This window comes from Brassica rapa, chromosome A02, assembly GCF_000309985.2.
Source record: "Brassica rapa cultivar Chiifu-401-42 chromosome A02, CAAS_Brap_v3.01, whole genome shotgun sequence".
NCBI classification, from domain to species: domain Eukaryota; kingdom Viridiplantae; phylum Streptophyta; class Magnoliopsida; order Brassicales; family Brassicaceae; genus Brassica; species Brassica rapa.
In genome coordinates, this window is record NC_024796.2 from 27,666,873 (window position 1) to 27,684,554 (window position 17,682).

Genomic DNA, 17,682 nt, shown 5'->3' on the forward strand with positions numbered 1-17,682 from the left:
TCTCTTTGGATCAGTTTACTAAAAAATATAGATACTAATGTTAGAAAAGAATATAAACACTATCAACAACAAATATTGGCACAAGTTTAGATTTGCTGCTGAAGTTTGGATTTCTTCTCCGGCTGATCTACACTCTGTTGCAGCCTGGATCAATCAACCTCGCGTCAATGCAGATATGCATGCTACTCCAGTCATCAAGCTCTACTTTCAGTCAGCCATCTACCTGCTGTGGAAAGAGCGTAATGCTCGTGTGTTCACAGCTGTTTCCTCACCTTCATCAGTCATCCTTGCCTCTCTCGACCGTATGATGCGTGACTGTCTCCTCTCTTACCCGGCAAGTTCTTCTTTCTCTTCTTCTCTACTTCTTTTTATCTTTCTTGTATAAGACTTCCTTAAGGCTTTTTTTACCTTGAGTTGTTGTTGGTTGTTTTTGTTTCCTTGCTGTAATAAGTTGTTTAAAAACAATAGTGTAACCTTTCAAAAATTGATAATCTTAGCATCTTACCAAAAAAATAACAAATATTGATTTATTTATGTGAATATGTATTTTATTTTAAATCATTATAGTGGACGATGAAAGCACCATAATTTGTACAACAAATTTTCTTAGATTCACGTCATGATACTCACCATTTTATCATTTTAATTACATAATTTTACATGAGCTTCTTCACCTTCCCCGATTATTTTCTCTTTATTTATAACTACAATATAAAGTTATAAACTATATATATTATAAATTAATAATTTATTTACCCTTAAAGTTTAACGATTAAAAATAGAACATAATTCAATATAGATATATGATTCTATTAATAAATTAGTAGTTACAAATTTGAAATTTCTAAAAATATCAAAAGTTGTATGTTAGTTAATTATCTTATAAATGACATTTATTTCTAATTCTTTTTGGATGAGAATATTTTGGCTGAGGTGGATAGTCTCAAAAGCTTTGAATTTAGTCCCTTTTATATAGTAGGATATCAGATGAACATTCGACGAAACTGTTATTAGTTGATGTTTATGCATTGAACTGTGTTATTTTTTTTAAAAAAATTGTGATATATATAAAAGTTCTGGAAATCGGATTTGGTAGAATAACAATATTAGATCGTAAAATTTTTGGTTTAACTATTGGATTCTTTAATTTATAAAAAAAAAAAAAATTGTGTGGTAGAAATATTTTATAAATTTTTTTGATTATTAAATAAGATTATGTAATACAACATTGTAGTAATTTTTTAATGAAAAATGCATATGAATGAAAATATACTTAAATTTATGGAAAATTTTAGGAAAAAAGCTTAATACAAACTATTATAATATCACATAACTTTAAGTGATAATTATATTAATAATAACAATTATTGCACCATAGTAAATTTACAAAAATAATGCCAGAAAAAGATTGGTGAAAAATAATTTTTTTTTTTTTTTTTTTTTGTAACACTGGTGAAAAATAAATAGAATACAGTTTTTTCTTTTGCTCTACCAAACTGCAAATTTTATTCAAATTGATTAAATTTTATATTCTTCAAAACTGTGGTTCTTTTAATGAAGATGTAAGCAAGATTGTAGTTGAAATATATTTTGTTAAGTATATATTTAGTTACATGATGAAAATCGCTTTTAGTTTGAAGTTGAATGCTAAGTATTTGGTTCTCGATCTTTTTTTAGTCTAATTTTTGTTTTTGATCTATAATGTTAATTTTGGATAGAGGTGAATTCAGTATTTCTTTCTCGAACTTTAATTTTGATTTTGGAGTATTAGTCTAACATAACACCATTTTTTTTAAATCACATTATTTGCACAATTAAATCTTGAAAAATTCCTTAAAATAATCCTAAAAAAGTTTTTGTCACAAATCTAACGTCCAAAGATCAAAATAGCGATAAAAATATATATAGATATTTATAAAATGATCTATTTAAGAGAATTGTCCTTATATGTTATTCTTAGTGAATTATTTAGTCAATATTTAAATTTTAATAATAATTTTTGAAATGATACAATAAATCTATGTTTTTTTTTATGAAATGTTAAATTTATTGATCATCATGGAAAAGAATAGTTATGTACAAAATGAATCTAGAAACTCAAAAAACTTTGCTCTTTGCCTCTGTCCTTACCCAATATGGGTCTCAAACCATCGCTGCATCAGTCTCGTTAATCCTCTCTTCTCGTAGTATCGAGTTGACATAATCCTCTGTTTTATAGTCTTCTCTATCACCTTGGCAAGCTGGTTTGCTGGTCTACTCCGCTGTGTGTGTCGTCTTTCGTTACGTTCCCGCCAAATGTAATATATAGTAACTTGTAATGCTAGCCTCAGGAGAATAGAAACAAGCCTGTCATGTGCTAAGTGGAGAATGCGAGCCAAAATTTCATTCCAGTCAGGTGATGGCGCCGGTCGGAGTAAAGATCCAATAATCTGAACCCATAAGCCATATGTATATGGGCAAGCAAAAAAACAAATGGTCTCTTGATTCCTCCGGTTCTCCGCAGAAAGTGCAGCCCTGTATTACTCTCCAAGTTCGCATTCTGGAGCCAGTATTGAGTCGATCTTTAACAGCTAACCATGTTATAAAAGCATATCGCGGCACCCCGTGTTTAAACCAAATCAGCTTTGCCCAGGGAAACTTAGTATTTTGGACGCGCACCATGTCCCAAGTGCTATAAGCTGAGAATTCTGATCCATACTCTACATCTCTTTGCTTCCATTTCACACCATCATCCACATGTGGCGTCAATAACATCAATTTTGCCTTTATCTGCGCAAGCACTTGCTTTATACTGCTATCCCTTGAGTTCCGAAATCTCCACTGATCATCGACTAAGACATCAACAATCTTTACATTATACCTAATAAGAAAATATATATTATACCCTATACTATATACATATGGTATATACATGATGATTTATTAAGGTAAATTGTTTACCTTTTTGACATCTCATCTTTACTTTTATCACTTATGAAATCATGCGAAATGTAGATGCAACATGGTATAGAAAAAAAAAACATATGGGTGATGATTGGTTCGACTGTGGCTTTAAAAATTTAGCTGTAGATGTTTAGCTGTAGATAAATCGGTTGTAGCTGTAAAGTTGTTACTGTAGACTTTTTCTTTAGAGACTTTTGCTGTAATTAAATTTGTTGTAGCTGTAAGCTGTAGGCGGTAGATATTTTAAAATAAAATATATGAAATATGTGGTGTATATATAAAATTATTATTTTATATCAATTAAAATAATTTATATTAATATTTTTTTAATAAATTATCAAAATTAATTGTAATTTAAAATGTGATATGTAAATAATATTTATATTATTTAAATATCTTAATAATTTAAAAACACTCAAATTCAAAATTAAAATATTTATAAAAGTTTTGATTATGATTATATAATTTATTTATTTTTTTCATTTACAGATTCTACAGCCTATAAAAAGAAGATGTAGAGTTTTTGCCTAAAATACATAAGAAAAAGTTTTGCTTTATTTTTTTTGTTGTACCTTTAAAAATAAAACTAAAACATGATTGGTAAAACTAAATAAAAACTTGATGTAGACTTTAATTTTTAAAAGTAAAGTTACAACATGATTGGTAAAATTTAGTGATTTAAAAATATAAAAAAAAGCTAAAGTATGGAGATAAAGTCCAACCAATCACCCCTAAGTATAGAAATACATGAATGAATTACGATTGTTACTCAATTGGAATCACTAAATATAAAAAATTCGTACATAACATAGAATCATTTTAGTAACTGATTTATAATAAAGTATTTATAATGCTCCAAATACAGTTACATATTTTGTTGGACCATTTAAAATTTAAATGACAATCTTTTAATAAGTAAATAAAACAGAAGAATCTAAATTAATAGAGTAGATCTTAAAATAAATCAATAAATAAGCAGAGATTTTGAATCTCCATAGAATTTTTTAATCATAAATATTTCTTATGATTTTATTGAAATACTTTAGATTTCAAACAGCAATAAACAGGCTTTGCTGCCCAAAAAATATATAAATAAAACATAACAGTTACCTGACTCACACCTTTCTCACTTCTCCTTATTAAATTTGCATAATCTCTAGATTATTATAGATTACTCCGCTTTCCACTACTATAAATATTGCATAGTACACATAACCAAAACATCAATCTCCAATCAAACCAAACTGGTATCAGTATTACAATGGTGATGGGTGCCTTGTCCTTGGATGAGATCAGAAAGGCACAAAGAGGTGATGGACCAGCAAGCATCTTGGCCATAGGCACTGCCAACCCTCCAAACCAAGTGATCCAAGCAGAGTATCCAGACTACTACTTCCGCATCACCAACAGTGAACACATGACCGACCTCAAGGAGAAGTTCAAGCGCATGTGTACGTCTTCATTTTCATTCTGCCACACATTTATATTATATTCATTCACATTTACTCATAAACTTTATCTATTATCTATCATAGGCGACAAATCAATGATAAAGAAACGTTACATGCACTTGACTGAAGAGTTTCTCAAGGACAACCCCAACGTATGCGCCTTCATGGCTCCTTCCTTGGACGTTAGGCAGGACATCTTGGTGGCCGAGGTCCCTAAGCTAGGCAAAGAGGCTGCAGTGAAGGCCATCACGGAGTGGGGCCAGCCCAAGTCCAAGATCACTCATCTAGTCTTCTGCACCACCTCTGGTGTGGACATGCCTGGTGCTGACTACCAGCTCATCAAACTCCTTGGTCTGTGTCCTTCTGTTAAGCGTGTCATGATGTACCATCAAGGCTGCTACGCTGGTGGGACTGTCCTTCGTGTGGCTAAGGACATAGCTGAGAACAACCGCGGCGCTAGAGTACTTATTGTCTGCTCTGAGATTACAGTAGTCACCTTCCGTGGGCCCTCTGAGACCCACCTGGATTCCCTTGTTGGACAGTCCCTTTTTGGTGACGGCGCGGCTGCACTCATTGTGGGTTCAGACCCTGACACCTCTGTGGGAGAGAAACCAATCTTTGAGATGGTGTCTGCTGCACAGACCATTCTTCCTGACTCTCAAGGAGCCATAGAAGGACATCTGAAGGAGGTGGGACTCACCTTCCATCTCTTAAAGACTGTCCCCGGTCTCATCTCAAAGAACATTGAGAAGTGTCTTGAAGAAGCGTTTAAACCGCTTGGGATAAGTGACTGGAACTCTCTCTTCTGGATAGCTCACCCTGGAGGCCCTGCGATCTTGGACCAAGTTGAGATAAAGCTAGGACTGAAGCCAGAGAAGATGAAGGCCACTCGTCATGTCCTCAGCGAGTATGGAAACATGTCTAGTGCCTGTGTCTTCTTCATACTTGACGAGATGAGGAGGAAGGCGGTAGAGGATGGTGCAGAGACAACAGGAGAAGGGTTGGAGTGGGGTGTCTTGTTTGGTTTTGGACCTGGTCTCACTGTAGAGACAGTGGTCTTACACAGTGTTCCTCTCTGAACAGAACACTTTCTTCCTATATTACTGAGATGAATGATTCTATTATGTTTTCTGTTTGCAACTCAATTATTTCTATATTTTAGCTAATTTGCCACCACTTCATATTGTGCATAGTCAAGACATGCTTGAACCAAAACCAATGTACAACACACGAAGTGATCTCATGACAGAATCTGCTGGCAAAACATATTTTTTCTCAAGAGGAACAAAAACATAGACAAATCAAAACCCTTATGGACAGAGAGCTCTTCAAACCATGTCCTTATGTCTTTCTCTTTGTAAGCAAAAGCAATGTAAATGCAAGCGAGCGTGATGAGATAAGGTGGGTGTGTAAGGATGAGGTCCATTCTGTAAGTGTCGTTGACAAGACCCTATAGTTTTCCACAAAACATTATAAGCATCAAGAGGCCATTTTAGCTTAACTAAAGGACAAAAGTTTTGGATACTTACCAAGTTAAATAGGACATACTTGTGTCATTGAGTCCAGAATCCTGCAAGAACCTGTAAAGCAAAGAAAAAAGAATCAAAACGAATCCATAGTGAGTGTCTAGTTGATTTGGAAGATCTCTTAACCAAAGATATGCAAAAGAATCACTCAGGGAGAGATCGATATGGGTGGAATACAACAAGATAGAAGTTCAAAGCTTCCAAGATCTTCATCTCCATTTCCAACAAGATAAAATTTTATAATTAGTAACTAAAAAAAAATTGACCAAAATAGTATTATTTGCGTAAATGTAACTATTTATGTAAGACTATTATACTATTTAATATATAGACTCCTGTTGTATTTCTATATATTTTCAATGAAACGGAACATGATGGCGTACCCTTCGGTCTCAAAATTTCTCTTCTTCGCAGTATTCATTAATAAATAATATAATGTTTATTGTGTTCTATTTTATTTAATGATTGAGAAATATTATTATTTTTTCACTCTTCAAACTGCCAAACTATATAATTTACAAAGCTCTCGTATTTCTATACCATATGCATTAAATGGAATCCCTTATTTTTACTATTCACATATTTTTCATATTATAACTATATATTAGGTGTTTCAAAAAAAAAACTATATATTATATTTATATTTGGTTTTAGGGTTAATGATTAAAGTTTAAAGTTTAGGTTTTATTGATTTGGATTTAGAATTTAGTTTTTAGAGGGTGTGTGGGATTGGAGGTAGGGTTTACAATTATATTATGTATATAGTCTATGTACTATTTCTTTATTAATTCACTATTAGTCCTCTACTATTTTTACACGAGGCTTGCCTTTGTTAATTTACATATGCAAATGGAATAAATCATCCATTATATACTATTTTTACAGGATCTATACTAAATATCGTACATGAAAAATAAAGTTCTCAGTTATTCTTCATCGTTATTCTTCTGTTTACATCGTTTTCTTTCCTTTAATGTTTAAGAAATGAAGTTCATGTATGTGGTAATTAATTGCGTGATGTCGTGTTATATGCATGATTTAACTCGTCATTGTGTTATATGAGTAAAAAATAAAAATATTGATTAGCCGACTATTATACTATATTCAACGAGATGTAGTTTAGTATAGTACAACCATGTTTTTCTCCTAGCCACATCTGTTAATCGTCAACCGTCAAGGTCGTCAACTTTCTTCTTTTGCCGGATATCTTCTTTGTGCAAAGTTAAAATCGGCACGAATTGAAGAAAGAAAATGTTACGTAAATAATGTCAGAATCATAGATATATTCTTAATTATGCTACCAAATTGGCTATTTGGCAAATAAGCCCTAATAACAATACCACATTGACACATTCCATTCTCGTTTCTCCTTGTTAATTTGTTTTTTAATCTCTCAGTTTGTTTATACAAATCATTCATTTTCAGCCTGCTTTCTAATATAAATATTTGCATAGTTTACCAAAATCATAACATAAAACTCCAATCAAACCCAATTAGTATTATCATTACTATAGTGATGGGTGCCTTGTCCTTGGATGAGATCAGAAAGGCACAAAGAGCTGATGGACCAGCAAGAATCTTGGCCATAGGCACTGCCAAACCAAGTGTTCCAAGAGTATCCAGACTACTACTTCCACGTCACCAACAGTCAACACATGACCGACCTCAAGGAGAAGTTCAGACCCTGATACCTCTCTGGGAGAGGAGCCAATCTTTGAGATGGTGTCTGCTGCGTAGACCATCCTTCCTGACTCTAGTGGAGCCATAGAAGGACATCTGACGGAGGTGGGACTCACCTTCCACCTCCAAAAGACTGTCCCCAGTCTCATCTCAAAGAACATTGAGAAGTGTCTTGAAGAAGCGTTTAAACCTCTAGGGATAAGTGACTGGAACTCTCTCTTCTGGATAGCTCACCCTGGAGGCCCTACCATCCTGGACCACAGTGAGATAAAGCTAGGACTAAAGGCAGAGAAGATGAAGGCGACTCGTCACGTGTTGAGTGAGTATGGAAACATGTCCAATGCCTGTGTCTTCTTCATACTTGACACAGCGTTCCTCTCTTGCCTTCCCCTTATGTGTGCTCTTCCTCCTCTTCTTCCCCTAGCCGCCAATGTCATATGCTCTCTGATACTGAGATGAATGGTTGTAATTTGTTTACTGTTTGCAATTCGACTAGTTCTCTCTTTTAAAAAAAAATTTGAAAACCACTTTATATTGTGCACATAGTCAAGACATGCTTGAACCAAGACTAGCAAAACCAATGTACAAATGATCTCATGACAGAAACTGCTGGCAAAACATATGTAGTCTCAGGAGGAACAAAAACAAAAGACAAAACAAAAACTCTTTATGGACTTGTAGCAAGCTTGTTGAAGGCGGCATGAACCCTCTCTTCAGTGAACATTCTGTGATTCTCATAGAAATCTAATATCTCCATTGCGATATTCTTCACCTGCAAAATGTTTCACAACACATACCAATGAATGATTTAAACAAAGACCTTATCACCAAAAATGTGCAGTTGACAAAAGCTTACAATGTTCATGTCCGCAGAGAGCTCTTCAAACCATGTCTTTATGTCTTTCTCTTTGTACACAGAAGCAACGTAAATGCAAGCGATAGTGATGAGATGAGGCGGGTGTGTAAGGATCAGGTCCATTTTGTAAGTGTCGTTGACAAGACCCCTATCGTTCAATAAATGACAAAAAGCTTTGTAACTGTTCTGGATACTTACCAAGTAAAGGCCACAAGTTTTGTTGGATACTTACCAAGTTAAATGGGTCATGCTTGTATCATTGAGTCCAGAGTCCTGCAAGTACCTGTAAAGCAATAGATTAAGTGTCTGGTTGATTTGGAAGATCTTAACCAGAGATCTCAACCAAAGACTCACTCAGGGAGAGAACGGTATGGGTGGAAGACAACAAGATAGAAGTTCAAAGCTTCCAAGACCTTCATCTCCATCTCCAGAATATCCTTAATCTCATACCTAAACTTCTCATCAGCATCTGCGGAGTAAGAAGCATCCAATTCCATCATAAGCCAAGTAAAAGCAAGAGCAAAATCAAAAAGAAAGTTTAAAGCTAATTACACAATTTTTTGATGTAGAAGACAAGAATCTTAGCATGGACCACACTCTCCTCTGCTTTGCAAGCCAGGTACAAGCAAGTGGGAGCAACAAGACGAGGCTCATACTCTGTCAAACTCTTCCTACCAACAACAACAACAACAGTACACATAACAAATCAATGACCAAGCCTCGTTCTCACAAGAGTACCAATCATCAGAAGCCATACCTTGTGTAAACACGGCGCATATAGGTTACAGCAGTTGCAACAACTCTGGATCATATTTAAAAAAAAAAAAACAAATCAGTCAGCATTGTACAAAGATAATCACAGTGGTTAGCTTATCTCATCAAAAAAGACTTCACCTTTGCCTAATCTTAATGTGTTGTGCCAGCTTCGATATGTCTGAAAACAAACAAAGAATGTGAATTTGACAAAGATTCAAGACATAATAGATGATGGATTGAGATCAAAAACAAAGACATACAGTTAGACATATGAAGCTTAATGAGTTTGAAATCTTCGAGAGAGATTCCTCTCTGAGCATCAAGAGGATGAACAACATTAATCTCTTCTGGGTCCTTAAGCTCTTTGCTGTCCGAACAAAACCCAGAAAACAAAAAACAAAAAGATGTAAGGAAACAGAAACTGAAACAATTATCTCTTAAAGAAGAACGATCTGTTAATATCATCTGATTGAAAAGTTTGAAACTTTACTAGTGTGTTGATGTCCAGAAATTGGAAGCCATTTTCTCTCCTTGATCCCCTCAACAAGCAGATAGCTTCAATAAAAAGGGCTTCCCTTTTTCTTTACTTTTAATTTTGTGGTGGAGAATGAGCATAAGAATCCTCTTTATATACTATGTAAAAAGTTAGGTGGGACATAAGCTTAGTCACATTCTACATTCTACATACTACATTCTACATTTCTGACTTCTGAATCGAAATCAGAATCGGAAATTTGTAAGAGTTTCAGGAATTTTGCTTTCAATAAACTTCCAAAATATTATTTTTAAAACATGTTGGAAGGTTATATTACCGTTAAGGAATCATGTTTTCATTAAAAAAAAAAATTAACGTCGTAGATTTGTAAAAATATAAAATATAAAATTCAAAATTGATAGTATTAAAATAGAGAAAATATTAAAATATAGAAATTTTAAAACTAATACTATAAATTATCATTGTGCATAATAATGTTCCTATAAGAAACTTTGCGTATATATTAAAATATATTGTGATAGATATTTGTGGAGAATGAGGCATAAGAATCCTCTTTATATGTTATATAAAGCTATGTACCACATAATCATAGGCAGACTCTGCATTTCCGGCTTTGGAACCAAAATCAGAATTCAGAAATTTGTGAAAGCTCTAATAATTTTGTTTTTAATAGATGTTCAAAAATATATTTTTAAAAACACGTTGGAAGGTTATGCTACCGTTAAGGAATCACGCTTTCATTTTAAAAAAAACTCAACGTCATGAATATGTAAAATATAAAATTCAAAATTGATAGTATTAAATATGCAAAATATTTTAAAGTATGCAAATATCAAAACTAATACTATAAATTATCATTGTGCATAATAATGTTCTTATAAGAGACTTTGCATATATAGTAAAATATATTGAATAGATATTTTGGAGAATGAGGCATAAGAATCCTCTTTATATGTTATGTAAAGCTATGTACCACATAATCATAGTCAGACTCTGCATTCCGGCTTTGGAACCGAAATCAGAATTCAGAAATTTGTGAAAGCTCTAATAATTTTTTTTTTAATAGACGTTCAAAAATATATTTTTAAAAACACGTTGGAAGGTTATGCTACCGTTAAGGAATCACGCTTTCGTTTTTTTTAACTCAATGTCATGAATAAGTAAAAATATAAAATTCAAAATTGATAGTATTAAAATATACAAAATATTTAAACGCCTGCAAATATCAAACTAATACTATAAATTATCATTGTGCATAATAATTTTCTTATAAGAGACTTTGCATATATAGTCAAATATATTGTGATAGATATTTTTCGAGAATGAGGCATAAGAATCCTCTTTATATGTTATGTAAAGCTAGGTACCACATAAGCATAGTCAGACTCGGCATTTCCGGCTTCGGAACCAAAAATTAGAATCAGAAATTTGTGAAAGCTCCCAGAATTATGCTTCTAATAAACCTCTAAAAATATATTTTAAAAACTAGTTGGAAGCTTATGTTTCCGTTAGCAAACTTTCATTAAAAAAACAACTCAATATCGTGAATAAGTAAATATACAAAATTATATTTTATTTTAGATAAAATTCAAAACTAATAGTATTAAAATATATAGAAAATATAAAATACCAAAATATCAAAATTAATACTAAGTTATTTATGCATAATAATGTTTTTATAAGATGCTTTTCATATATATTAAAATATATTGTGATAGATATCTGTGAACTATTAAAAATAATTAATTTGATAATATTTATATAAGCTTAAATTAACATCTGTTAGTTTGAATCATATATTTTTAGTCAAAAGTCTTATAAAACCATTTTTGTCTTATATATATACTAGGTGACTCACCCATACCCATGCATGGGCATAAACCTTTTTAAGAAACCACAATGTAATAATTTTAGGTAATTTTTATTAGTTTTTGTTGTATTTTTTTGTGATATTTTCATTTTATTTTAATTAAAGTTTTATTTATGAATTATTTTAGCTACAGTGTTATAATTTTTTGTGAAATATATTCAACTTGACCATAAATTTTATTTTTAAATTCTAAAATTTAATGTACAAATGATCTTAAATGTGTTAATTATTTTGGATTCAACTTTTACCAATTTTTTTCGAACTTCTTAACCAAGTCATTACCTTTAGTTATTGCATGAATACATTTCATCTTCTTCAATTTTGATTTTTATAATTATAGGATCAATATAAATGGAAAGATATGATTTTTAAAAATTATATCACCATCAATCAAAACCATCTCAATAGAAACAAGTTCTTTCAGATTTTGTTTTCCAATAACCTCATAATGTTTATTTTAATCTTGCATATATCTAAAGTCGAACGAAATTTTCGGATGGAAGTCATGGAAATTTACCAAGGAAAGACATATTTTTATGAATAAAAAATATTTTATGTGGAAAAAAAATAATTGACTGGTATTTTATATTATTGTCTATAGTTTAATAGTTTAGATTTATGAAAATAAGTTGTTTATTTATGATTTGAAGCATTTAAATATTATTAGGATTAAGACTATATAATGTAAAAACAAATTGCAGAAAATTGAGTGGATATCTTTGTAGAAATAAAAAATTGTATAACTATCAAAAGGTATAATCTTATTAAGAAAGAAGATATTTGAAATATGTCAAACTTTTGCATATTACGGTAAAAATATTTCCTTTTTCATAAAAATATGGTTATATTAATAAAAACTAATATAAAATTAAATATTTCTAGAGATTGTCTTTTATATGAAATTTCTTCTTATAAAACTTTAATTATAAAAGGAATGTATAAATAAAAAAAGATATATTAATAATGACGGTTATAATAATAAAAAAGGTAACAATAAACCATCGTAATACGGTTTTATTAATAAAATGAAAATAAAATAGAAATATTTATAGATATTTTATTTTATTTGAATTTATTTTCGATAACAATTTGGTTATAAAAGAAATATATTAATAAAAATAAAATAAAAAGAAAATATAAATATAAATAATGGCAATTAAATAATAAACGATCAATTCATTAAGGATATTGTGTAATAAACTGCTGTGAGAGTTAACGTGAACGCGCCACATAATAAACTGACTTCTCAAATAATATTATTGAAATATAGCTTCCAATACGTACCTGCTTAATTTTTTTTGAAAAAAAAATTGCTTATAAGCTTCCACGTACGTGCTTCCGATTCTATACAACATAGATGTAAAGTAACCTAAGGAGAGATGCCTCTTCATTTGGGATAAAAAGGTCTGGTAATAACTGGGAACAAAGCCTATACTTTGGGCTTAGGATAATATTGGAGATTGATTAAGCTAGGTGTTAGGTTTTCCGTTCAGTATCAATTCATGTATTTCAATTTTTTGGATTTTTGGTTCTAGAAATTTAGGTACCATTCAGTTAGTTACAAACTTTGTTCGGTTCAAGTAGCAAAGTTGGGAAACGACTAATATCCAAAGAAGTTTTGGATCCAATTCGATTGTAGTTTTTGGATAATACCAGATAATATGGGTAAAAGCGTCGAATAATTAAGGTTTTTTATGTTGTTCCGATAAAAATGTTAGGTAATTTGGATAATTTTATATATTTCGGATAAAAAAATATTTGAATAATTCATATTTTTGGACAATTCGGTTGATAAATAGTATTTCAAGATATCTGGTTATTTAGAAACTAAAATAATAGATACTTTTTTAGGTATATAATTTGTATTTTAAAGTTTTGGATACCTATTCGATTATCGATTCGGTTTCAGCTTTTTTAGTTCCAGAAATATAAATCGTTCTGGGTATTTATGAAATTTAGTTCAGTTTTGATGATTTTAGTTAGGTACAATTTTTTTGTTCCGGATAAATGTTGCCAGTGCCTAAGATTGATTATGATATCAGTTTAAGATTTATATGTTTGGTAGTATTTATCAGCAATGTTACATGTCTGCCACAAAGGTAAGATGGTGGCAACTAAGAAAGTCTATCTTTTGTGTGAGATAGCATTAGATTAAACTTGGAGATGGAGAAGATTCTCGGCAGCTGCTATTACGGCTTCAAAGCCAGTTTGCTGAACGCGGAGTTCACTTTCTCCTCGGTGATTGATCTGTAGTTTTCGTAGAAGTCCAGAATCTCCATGGCAATGTTCTTCACCTGCAAAGGTTTCAAATGACAATGGTAACTAAACCACATAAAGGAACAGCTTTTAGCTGGACATTAACTTGAATAAATGTAAAACATTTTTGTAAGTATGACTAACCAAGTTCATGTCCTCATGAAGATCTTCAAACCATGCAGTGATGTCTTTCTCTGTGTGGACACTTGCTATGTATATGCACGCTAGCGCTATGCGGTAAGGAGGGTGTACAAGAATGAGGTCCATCGTATAAGTATCGTTTACAATTCCCCTGAAACAAAAAAGACAAAAAATCTCAGTGATCTTAGATCCATCCTAGTGTTGGAACTAGGAAATGAAGTATATAGCAAAACTTCTCAGACAGGAAGGCTTTTACCATGTAATCTGGTTCATATTTACATCGTTTATTGCAGCATCTTGCAAGAACCTGAGAAATCAAAAGAAAGAGTTCACTTACACTTCCAATTACATATTAGATATGCTTCTGAAAGGCAGTAAAGAGAGAGAGGTAAGCACACATACTCAGATAAAGAGTGGTAAGGGTGAAACACAACGAGATAATAGTTGAGTGCTTCTAAGACCTTCATTCCCTAATACATCTTTTAGTTCATATTTATATTCATCAGGATCTGCAAAGATAAATGTTGGTATAAACTTTCTATAGCAGAGTGAAAAGAGTCAAAAACAAGAGAAGAACATAGTAGAAGAAAATATTACACAATTTTCTGATGTAAAAAATGATATTCCTGGCCTGAACTATGCTTTCTTCAGCTTTAGATGCCAGGTACATGCATGCAAGTGCAACAAGACGGGGCTCAAACTCTACCATGCTCTTTCTGAGACAGTATAATAATAACAAAAAGAAATTTTTTAGCTATGATAAGACAAAAATGACTGCAACAATTATTACCTGGTATAAACCCTTCTCATGTAGGTAACTGCGGTAGCCACAACCCTACATAAGTTGAAAACAAAGGCAATGGATTCACATAATAATCTCCAGGTTACATACATAGGAGCCAGCTATTTCCACAGATGCAATAATGGAATCTGAGATTTAAAAAAATTGGATCCAAAAATTCAAAAAAAAAAGACAAACCTTTGCCTGACTTTAATGTGCTGAGCTAATTTAATCATATCTGAAACAACAAAAAGATGCAGCATCAGCAAAGAATTAATCCCCTAGAAAAAAACATTCTTTTGATAAATCTCTAAACTTTTCAGACATATATGTACTCATGGTTAGCTCTGTAATAGAAGGAAATTAAAATAAAAATATTTGATCAATTGTGCAAACAGAGTCAACTCTAAACAGAAAAAGTCAAGTAGCAATCAAAAGAAGGAGAAGAGGAGGTTGGTATGGTACGATTAGACATATGGAACTTGATGAGCTTGAAATCCTCAACGGAAATTCCACGTTCTTTGTCGAGAGGATGAACTACATCCACTTCTTCTTGTTCCATAAGCTGCTTGCTGCTCACACAAACCCAAACAAAATTCGAAATTGTAACTAAAGTTTAACACAGACGAGAAGAAGTAATCAACACATAAGGGGTAAGATAAGAAGAATGTTACTAGTGAGACGAAGTCCAGAAATTGGCAGCCATGGATCACCTAGAGAGAGAGAGGAGAAAAGTTCAATCTCTTCTCATTAGCTTTCAAAAGTTTCAATCTTTTTTTTTTCTTTCTGTTATCTGTTAAATCTATCTTTTTTTGAGTCTAACTAATGATCTATCAAATCAAAGAGTACTGATTTGTTTCCTAAACATAATTAAGACTCAGCCCATCTCGGCCCATACTCGGCCCATTATACTATTCTTTCTGGTTGCCTAAGATTATGCACTAAGCATTCTTATGCCTCTGTGGCTAGTAGAACTCGAGAGCATCAATACTGGATCTTGTTTCTTCTTATTGCACAGGATAAAATCTGAAGCTTCAGCTAGCTCTTCAGCGTCTCCAAAGCAGATACCCAAAGACAACGACGATCAACTGAGTTCAGATGTTTATACAGAGCAGATACTCAAAGATCAAGCGTCTTGAGATAAGATCAGGATGCACCATTTTAGTTGACAGTCAGTATTATAAAGTTTTCCCATGTATAATTTTCATCTATAACAGAGAGAGGCATTGCCTGAGAGGTTTGCAGAGACCTATATTACATAAGACAGCAGCAACTAGGAAACAAAGAGTTGCTTATAAATTGACATTACAAATCATATCCAACTAAATGACAGGGCCTTCTTGAATATTCAAACAAAGTCCCTTCCATGTTCCAACGCGAATTTGAGGATCAAGTCTGACAAACAATTAAACCTGTGACAAAACCATTGTCCTGTTTCATCAAAATCTAGTCATTTGTATAATCATTGATGGAAAAAAAAACTTATCACTAGTTATCCTTACAAGGTGATGATTGGCAATGTCGATGTACCAAAATCATCTGGTGGTTGGAAGGAATACTCGAATCAGCTCTCTCGCAGTCACCTTTTTCCTACAAGTAGGGCACTTGCCTTGCTTAGATATCGCCATCTTTATACATCCCTTGCAGAAGATGTGGCCGCATTTGGTTGACATCTCCTCAGTAAACGGACACATACATATTGGACATGAAAATTTAGGCTCCTCTGGCGGAGGAGGAGGAGGAGCCATTGAGGTGTCAGGGACATTCTCACAGTCGATAACAGGTTGATTAGGAGGAACCCTTCTCCGTTTGTTAGTCGTACCACCTGCACTTACCCGTAACCAAGTAAGAAACAAGCACAAGAGTGTAAAGTTCAAAGCTTTTCATTAACTCACCTGACTCTACACCAACCGTCAAACGCCTCCGACGTGAACCTGTTAATTTGCTTATAGCCTGGCATCAAAAACAAAACCGGTTAACCTTCTTACACAAACACAGCCGAACCATCATGAAAAAGGATTACTTACTTCAGCAAAATCACTAGCGGATGATTCAACAACATCATCTTCAATAGCATCGACATCAATCATTTCCGGAACAGGCTGAGAAGAAGGTAAAAGCCTCGCTTGAAGGTTACCACCAGGAGCAAAGGTCCCTTCTTGATCTCTGGGCGCCACATTAAGATCAAACGACGTTTTCCTCAGTCGAATGCCACGTGTTGCTCTCAACTCTTGTGCGTTCATCTTACCTGTTAAGTGTCAAAAGGATTCAACTTTACACACTCTATCGATGCTATCAAGGCAAAAATACAGTTGAAAGATTGAAAACAGACGACTGATTCGATTTCTAAAATCGAAAAACCAACAAGAAACGATTAGATGAAGGACTTCTTCGATTAAGACGATTCGAGGTTTGAGAGACTCACCGTGACGCGAATTTGACTCGGAGGATATCGCCGGAGAGAATTGATTCTTTTTGGTGAATCTAGGGTTTTTGAAAGTTGCAGGATCTTTTGAGGAGAAGAGGAGCGGAGACGATGGTTTGAGTTTTTATAAAAGACCACGCGGTAGGTGGGTCAACGGGATCGTGACACGTGTCAGAGAAGAGGTCTTAGTCTTTGGTACCCCACAAGTACAAAACGGCACGGTTGTTTTACTGTGTTCTGATTGCCTTTTTTAACATCCGCACTTCGTGGTGTTTTCATCGTACGTACGTACGATGATGTTTCCTCGAAGGAGCGTAAAATGTCAAAGTTAAAACGCTGCGGATGATGAATATTAGCCCATTGGGCTTATGTTATCTTTATTCACCCCATTTGTTTTATAATAATTTGATTTATTTTCAACCTCTACTACGTCCATTACCAGACCGATTCCGAGTTACATTCATTACAAAACCTGATTATAACATGTCTTTTTAGTTTTTG

The 17,682-nt window shown here is 32.9% G+C and overlaps 4 protein-coding genes and 1 pseudogene across 6 annotated transcripts; 2 read left to right on the forward strand and 3 right to left on the reverse strand.

Moving 5' to 3' along the window:
* Positions 1-4,152: 4,152 nt before the first annotated feature.
* On the forward strand, positions 4,153-5,570 carry LOC103854548 (chalcone synthase). The gene is made up of 2 exons (XM_009131491.3): positions 4,153-4,394; positions 4,479-5,570. The coding sequence occupies exons 1-2, from the start codon at positions 4,205-4,207 to the stop codon at positions 5,471-5,473; spliced, it is 1,185 nt and encodes a 394-aa protein (XP_009129739.1). The 5' UTR covers positions 4,153-4,204; the 3' UTR covers positions 5,474-5,570.
* Positions 5,571-7,436: 1,866 nt separating this feature from the next.
* Positions 7,437-8,059, forward strand: LOC103854811 (chalcone synthase-like). Its single transcript, XM_009131776.2, has 2 exons — positions 7,437-7,535; positions 7,658-8,059. The coding sequence occupies exons 1-2, from the start codon at positions 7,437-7,439 to the stop codon at positions 8,057-8,059; spliced, it is 501 nt and encodes a 166-aa protein (XP_009130024.1).
* A 21-nt stretch (positions 8,060-8,080) lies between these two features.
* Positions 8,081-9,862, reverse strand: LOC103854550 (cyclin-C1-2). Of its 2 annotated transcripts, XR_004455236.1 has the most exons (10): positions 9,703-9,862; positions 9,473-9,579; positions 9,351-9,390; positions 9,214-9,258; positions 9,009-9,127; positions 8,811-8,925; positions 8,689-8,739; positions 8,457-8,604; positions 8,183-8,372; positions 8,081-8,145 (listed from the first exon to the last, which is right to left on the reverse strand). XR_004455236.1 is itself a non-coding variant. In XM_009131493.3 (9 exons), exons 1-9 carry the CDS (start codon positions 9,732-9,734, stop codon positions 8,268-8,270), a joined length of 762 nt encoding a protein of 253 aa, XP_009129741.1. In that variant the 5' UTR covers positions 9,735-9,862; the 3' UTR covers positions 8,100-8,267. The 2 variants fall into 2 exon arrangements, 1 of the variants encoding a protein (XP_009129741.1); XM_009131493.3 differs by having other exon boundaries at positions 8,100-8,372.
* A 3,733-nt stretch (positions 9,863-13,595) lies between these two features.
* Positions 13,596-15,687, reverse strand: LOC103854552 (annotated as a pseudogene).
* Positions 15,688-15,932: 245 nt separating this feature from the next.
* On the reverse strand, positions 15,933-17,415 carry LOC103854551 (E3 ubiquitin-protein ligase RNF4). 2 transcript variants are annotated; one of them, XM_009131494.3, is made up of 5 exons: positions 17,182-17,415; positions 16,784-17,004; positions 16,652-16,709; positions 16,259-16,581; positions 15,933-16,168 (listed from the first exon to the last, which is right to left on the reverse strand). In XM_009131494.3, exons 2-4 carry the CDS (start codon positions 16,997-16,999, stop codon positions 16,292-16,294), a joined length of 564 nt encoding a protein of 187 aa, XP_009129742.1. In that variant the 5' UTR covers positions 17,000-17,004; positions 17,182-17,415; the 3' UTR covers positions 15,933-16,168; positions 16,259-16,291. The 2 variants fall into 2 exon arrangements, with proteins under 2 accessions (XP_009129742.1, XP_033140551.1); XM_033284660.1 differs by having other exon boundaries at positions 15,935-16,187.
* Between the last annotated feature and the right edge of the window lie 267 nt (positions 17,416-17,682).